Genomic DNA, 7,279 nt, shown 5'->3' on the forward strand with positions numbered 1-7,279 from the left:
CTATATGGGCAGATGCGATTAAGCCCAACCTCCTCCTGATGTCAAGCTAGCATAATGAATTGCACCCTTTTTGTAGGTGCACAGCAGTAGAAATCAAGGTCTTATGTGAATGTCCTTCTTCGGATGTTTAGAAACAACTTGATGAAATTCAAATCACCATCAATTGAAACGGCACTATGGGAGCTAGAGAAACGCCCAAATTCCCTTCTCAACACAAAAAGCACCTTGGTGATGTAGGTCACAACAACAGACTACAAAGTTTGACTTTTTAGCCTAACAAATAATTGCGATCGCGGTCCATCTGCGATGTTTCTCGCGCAATTCCTTCCTAGCTGAGAGAGCGACATAATTGAAGGTCCCGTCCAAGTTGCGAACTCGTTGTAGGCATTCCTCACGGCCTGCTCGCGCGTTGTCTGGTCGAGTTCTTGTAATTGCGCTCAACCTCGGTAGCCCGCGAGGGGTGATGCCCAAAGCGATGACTATGGAAACAGGATGTCCTGTATTTTCGACGGTTCTGTTCTCTGGGGCAAAACCTTTCCAAAAAAGTTCACATTTGTCCTTGTCAAAGGGGACTTCCCTTCCAGCTGCATCACGTACTAGGGCACAAAAGTAGGAGTAATGCGAGCCGACGGCTTTGCAAAATGCGCATCTCTTGAAGCGCTCCTGACTGCAATTTATGCCTCCGTGCTCGTATCTTTAGGAGGGACACCTAGGCCGACTCTCGAGATCCATGATGATATCATCGAAGTTGTCTAATGCCTTACACTCTCATTGATTTGGCTTTCGATTCTGCTACATGGTCCTCATCATTGCCTTTGCTATGTGCCCCTTCTTGTAGATCCTGCACCGATTCTAGTATCATCTCTTCCGCCTCGTCGGCTTCTTAAAATCCCTCCATGAACTCCAGGTTCCCCATTACGACTTCTTTCTCGTTCTGCGCGTCATCCTGCATTGCGATGCCCTCTCCCACCCATAGCGAGTTTTGTCCCTCAGAGTGGAGAAGTTGGACGTGTGAAGCATCGGAGTCATTGACGAGGTGAATGAGTTGTGACAATGACTTCTGTGTTTCCTTTTGGAAGCTGGGGTTACTTGACCGTTGTTCCTCTTGAAGTAAAACGCGCAAATCATGAAGAGCGGAGCAAAGTGCCTCAGGTTGGTCTGTTGTGATGGTTTCGATGGCATCGAACTTCATGAGTGGTATATCTTCTTCTACTTTAGCGGTATTTCTTCTTCTACTTCCTGCTGCTGCTGCATCAGCGCATTCCAAATTTCGCGAGTCATTCACCCCACAAGAACAGCCAAAGAAAATAGTGTCCGTAGTTGCGCTATAATGGATAAGAATTCCAAACGCAAATGATGAAGCTGCAAATCTAACAATTCAACTTCGTTAGAGCGTTTGCTAGGAGAACTAAGAGGAACGTAGAGTCTGCGAACACGATCTTCTGGTCTACTGACGGTCTTCATACATTCGTGGAAGTTGAAGCACTATCGCACGATCTTGTCGTAGAGATCCTTTGGCCCCGGTAATGGAAGAATAGCTCGGTTTCCGCTTTGTTTCGTGCACTTGTCGTTCGATGCCCATGATGTGAAGTACAGGAGTTTGTTTTTGGTAGTTTTTTTTTTGCAGTGCGCACCTCTGAGGGTTACGTTCTAGGGTGCACTTCTAACTATCTTTCTGACAGTGATCGCACCTACAGCAGAAAGTCATAACTGATATGCCTCTAAGTGAAGCAAACTATTGATGTTTTTGTGGTGATGATTCACTTAATCGGGTACTAGCTAAAAGGGCGTTATGCGAAACGCGCATGAATTGTGATGAGCCATCATTGGGCGTGAATAGTGCGTATCGATTTCCGCACTTCTTTTTGATTGTGGATTACTAAAAGGTCTCCGTTTTCGAGTGCGACTTATGATTGTGTGTGCGTCTAAGAGTGATGCGCAAAGGAAAACAGGCGACATAACACTCGCAGAATTATTACGCTGTTTTGGAAGACTTGGTAAGGCTCAATTCCCAGACAAAACGAAGTATCCAACCTTCATACAGCAAAAGACGTTTAATACTATAGCTCTCGTTCGTCTTTTTTCGAATACCTCAGCTAGTTCGCAAGTTTCGTCGATATTGCGCAAATGTTTGCAATGTCAGAAATTCAATAGCTTGCCATAAAAATACCCTAATCAATAAGAACTGTCAAATGAGCGCGTAGTGAGATCTTGCCCATTCGAAAACGTTGGGCTCGACTACTTTGGACCGCTTTCAATAGCTCTTCCAAAAAGAACGTCAGGAAAATGCTATGGCTTAATCATCACATGCATGGTTACCCGAGTTACCCATTTTGACCTAGTTTCGGACCTGCCTACTGTAGCATTGTTGCACATGCTGAGAAGATTTTTTGCTCGTAGAGAGATTCTGACTGTTGCAGCGCTCATCAAACAATCCAGAATTGGGGACCTCCTTGAATGTTCTCGACCAGCACCGCCCACACATTCAGCCTATAGGTGAAAAAGCTATAAAAACAGACTTTCTTGAATATGCACAACTGGTTTACGGAATGGGAAATGGGATGCAGAACACTAAATGGTATAGAAAAGACAGTAGTAAAACATCTTGGTCCAATATCTTTCACCGCAATATGCTATTTGATAGCCACGACTTCCCTCTGGAGAATCCAACCTCGTGGACGGGCCAGAAGAGATTCCGTTATTTCTACCTCTAACGAGCGAAGCGCTACAGAGTTGTCTATGCGATGCGGGCTTACAGAACAAAATGAGGGTTATGGAAATGTCACCAGTAAACCTCAAGTGTCAGCTAAAAGGTAATCGTTCGTATGACCGACTCTTCACCACTCCTAATTGTGTCGTTTGCCTATATGATAGAGAAGATGATTGCATAGCATTAGGAGTGGCTTTAATGTTACGTGCAGGTCGGTGGCCACGTAAACGAGTCTGATCGCCACCTGCACGTGGTGGCCTTCGTTTGGCTAAACACAATCAGGCGTTTGAGTGTACCCATTGGGAACGTGCGAGCTAGATAACCCGCACTCTTATATGGCAAAAGATTCCCATACATTGCCAAAAGGTGCTGTCGTCCAGCACTTCGCCAAAGCCTATAACCTGAAAGGTCAACTGCCTGAGGGGAACACAGAATCTTTGGCTACAGCCATTCGATTCGTCGCGCTGAACTGCCGAACACTATTGAGTGAACTCCAACAAACTGTCTAGGCTTCTGCGATATCTCTGTGAGCCGTTTGTTGTGCTGCAAGAAACATGCATCAGAGATGGGTCCGGCATCAGCATCGAAAATTACACCATATACTGCGGCGATGCTGATGAAATGAAAGTAAGTGGCTGCGCCGAAAGATAGCTGTGAGGAACGATTACAACAACTTGGTGGAGGGATTTAGCTCAACGTCGTGTAGATGCGCCTTTGGACGACTTCGGAATAACAGAGAGCGTAAACCCAGGATCGTATGTGCATAACAGTAAGGACGCCTTCTAGAATGAACTCAAGGCGTTAATGCCTAAAATACGCACCCTGCAGGTGGTCATTGTCGGAATCGACACAAATGCGAAAGATGGGACTCGAACAACAACCCGATGTGCCCCGAGAAAATGGTATTATTTAGCGGAGCGCACGTCGGAAAACGGTGACCGTCTGGTCGACTTACATGACCTCAAACGGTGTTGTGCATCCGGCGTTGTTCTTGTGTTCAAACTGCAGCAGCTGTTTGTTGATACATGTTTTCAAGCAAACGAACGAACTTTACCGATGCTCCATCGGCGCAGAACGCGTTTTCAAGACGGTTTCGATCAGAAGAGTCGAAAGCGGCTTCAAAGTCCAGAAACGCTCACTGAATTGGCTTTGAATACTGCTGCCAGATTTCGATCACTCTCCTAACCATGAACACCTGGTCATCGTTGATTGGCCAGGAAAAAAGCCACTTTTCGCGTGGCGCGTTGTTTCTCCGTTATGTTTAATAAGTCGGTCTAAGATAATTTGCTCCAAAAATCTTGTATATGACACGTAGCAACGAGATTCCTCGATAATTCTTGGGGTCCGTGAAGGATAACTTTTTGCGGAGAGAAAGTATGATAACGCGTCCCAACAAGTCAGGTATCCTTTCCTCTATCCATATTGAACGGATGACCTTTTTCATTTCACAAATCCCAGACGGAGGAAGATACTTCATCATTTCTTCTCTAATCCCATCGTCCGCATCGGATTTTTCTTTTCTTTTTTTGGATACAGACTAGAACCTTCGGCTCAGTCGGTGGTTCCTCGTTAACCGCTTACTTCCGTATATCAACGTGCTCGAGTTCAGAAACTGACGGCACTTACGGATTTAGCAAGGTCTTGAAGTGATCCCTCCAAACTGGAAAGTTGCTTCACCAACAGCCACTCAATTGGCAGTGTTGAGGACTGGAGATCATTTTTATATTTTTGTGCTATACTGCTTCAGTAAAGCAAAGCTTTCCGCGGATTCTTGGCCTTCCATGCCTTTTCAAACTCCTGCGGTTTGGACGTTCATTCGCTTTTGCGGTCTTCTTGACGCAACTTCCTTCTACTACTTTCCTTTCTACTAAAACTACTTTTCCCTGCCTGAAGTTGCCAGCGCTGCGGACAGCGTATAAAGAATTATACGTGGGTATTTTTTCCGCAGATGCAAAGGCATGCTTCTTCCGCGGCAATCGAACCGAGAGTATTTCCCTTGCAGCGCCCTGAATGCACATTGTGAAGGAATCCGCATCGCTAAGCTTCTTCCTGGTCCGTACTCCAACACGAATAGACACACATTAACGGAATTTCGTTCTGAATTGTTCGTCTTTCAGACCTGTCTTTGCGATTTTCGGTTGATGAGGAACTCCTTGGAACTCAGACGCGCGTAGAGCGTTGAGAAAACGGCCCCGATGAGGAAATTCGAAAGCGGCTTCAAAGTCCAGAAAGGTTATTTGCACTGGATTCGAGTACCGCTGCCAAATTCCTACCGCTCTTCTGACGATGAACACCTAGTCAATCGTGGATCGGCAAGGACGAAAGCCAGCTTGCTCGTCGCGCGTTGTTTCTTCGCGATGTTTAATGAGTCGTTCCAGGATAATCCGCTCCAATACCTTGAACATAACACGCAGCAAAGAGATTCCTCGATAATTCCTAGGGTCCGTGACGGATATTTTTTTTGTGGAGGGGAATTGTTATAGCGTGTTTCCACGAGTCAGGCATCCTTTCGTCTATCCATATAAAATGAATGATGTTTGTCATCCCACGAATCCCAGACGGAGGGAGGTATTTCAGCATTTCTGTGCTAATCCCGTCGTCTCCACTCGATTTTCCATTTTCATCTTTTGGATACGGACAAGAACCTCCAAATTGGAAGGGTTGTTCACCGACAGTCACTCTATTGGCAGCGTTGAGGACTGACCTCTTTTGATCCTCCGCATTACTGTTTTAGTAAAGCATAGGCTTTCCGCAGGATCTTGTCCTTCCAAGTCTTTTCAAACTCCATCGCTGTTGATGCCCATTCGCTTTCGCGGTTTTTTGCAGTTAGCGACGAACTTCCTTTCAGGACGCTTTTCGTGGTCGCCACTGCTGCGGGCGACACAGAATTGAATACAGAATTGTACGTGGGTTTTGTTCCGCAGATACAAAGATCAACTTCTTCCGCGGCGATAGAACAGGGAGCATTTCTCTTGCAGCGTCCTGGATGCACTTTGTGAAGGAATCCGCATCGCTAAGCTTCTTCCTGGTCCGTACTCCAATATGTAAATATAGAAACACGTCGGCGAAATTTCGTTCTGCATTGTTCGTCTTTCAGACCTGTCTTTCCGATTTTCGGTTGATGAGGAACTCCTTGGTTTCTCTTGTGAAACCGTATTCGATATTCCGATATTGTGGGATTTCGACTGAGGGATGTTTCTCGTCAGAACGTAGTCGAGCTGATGTTTGAGAGTCGTTGATAAGAACAACGACGGTAGTCAGAGTCGAAACGCGACGTCCCACACAGCCGTAGATTTTCGGATATCTGACTGAAGAATGTTCTTCGTCAGAACTTAGCCGAGATGAAGTTTAAGAGTCTTCATTTTCCGCTTGCGCTGGTCTTCAGGCGTTAAAATTATTGACCCCTGCCTCATAAGGTGATAGCGACGGATTGTTGTTCGAGTCCCATCTTTCGCATTTGTGTCGATTCCGACAATGACCACCTGCAGGGTGCGTATTTTAGGCATTAACGCCTTGAGTTCATTCTAGAAGGCGTCCTTACTGTTATGCACATACGATCCTGGGTTTACGCTCTCTGTTATTCCGAAGTCGTCCAAAGGCGCATCTACACGACGTTGAGCTAAATCCCTCCACCAAGTTGTTGTAATCGTTCCTCACAGCTATCTTTCGGCGCAGCCACTTACTTTCATTTCATCAGCATCGCCGCAGTATATGGTGTAATTTTCGATGCTGATGCCGGACCCATCTCTGATGCATGTTTCTTGCAGCACAACAAACGGCTCACAGAGATATCGCAGAAGCCTAGACAGTTTGTTGGAGTTCACTCAATAGTGTTCGGCAGTTCAGCGCGACGAATCGAATGGCTGTAGCCAAAGATTCTGTGTTCCCCTCAGGCAGTTGACCTTTCAGGTTATAGGCTTTGGCGAAGTGCTGGACGACAGCACCTTTTGGCAATGTATGGGAATCTTTTGCCATATAAGAGTGCGGGTTATCTAGCTCGCACGTTCCCAATGGGTACACTCAAACGCCTGATTGTGTTTAGCCAAACGAAGGCCACCACGTGCAGGTGGCGATCAGACTCGTTTACGTGGCCACCGACCTGCACGTAACATTAAAGCCACTCCTAATGCTATGCAATCATCTTCTCTATCATATAGGCAAACGACACAATTAGGAGTGGTGAAGAGTCGGTCATACGAACGATTACCTTTTAGCTGACACTTGAGGTTTACTGGTGACATTTCCATAACCCTCATTTTGTTCTGTAAGCCCGCATCGCATAGACAACTCTGTAGCGCTTCGCTCGTTAGAGGTAGAAATAACGGAATCTCTTCTGGCCCGTCCACGAGGTTGGATTCTCCAGAGGGAAGTCGTGGCTATCAAATAGCATATTGCGGTGAAAGATATTGGACCAAGATGTTTTACTACTGTCTTTTCTATACCATTTAGTGTTCTGCATCCCATTTCCCATTCCGTAAACCAGTTGTGCATATTCAAGAAAGCCTGTTTTTATAACTTTTTCACCTATAGACTAAATGTGTGGGCAGTGCTGGTCGAGAACATTCAAGG

General features: G+C 45.9%; 1 protein-coding gene across 1 annotated transcript; it reads right to left on the bottom strand.

The window, feature by feature from the left end:
* Positions 1-883: 883 nt before the first annotated feature.
* Positions 884-1,582, bottom strand: RB195_022298 (uncharacterized protein; the record flags this gene model as incomplete). The annotated part of the gene is made up of 2 exons (XM_064209374.1): positions 884-1,362; positions 1,456-1,582. 2 exons carry the CDS (start codon positions 1,580-1,582, stop codon positions 884-886), a joined length of 606 nt encoding a protein of 201 aa, XP_064065255.1.
* Between the last annotated feature and the right edge of the window lie 5,697 nt (positions 1,583-7,279).

Source organism: Necator americanus, chromosome X, assembly GCF_031761385.1.
Source record: "Necator americanus strain Aroian chromosome X, whole genome shotgun sequence".
Classification (NCBI taxonomy): Eukaryota; Metazoa; Nematoda; class Chromadorea; order Rhabditida; family Ancylostomatidae; genus Necator; species Necator americanus.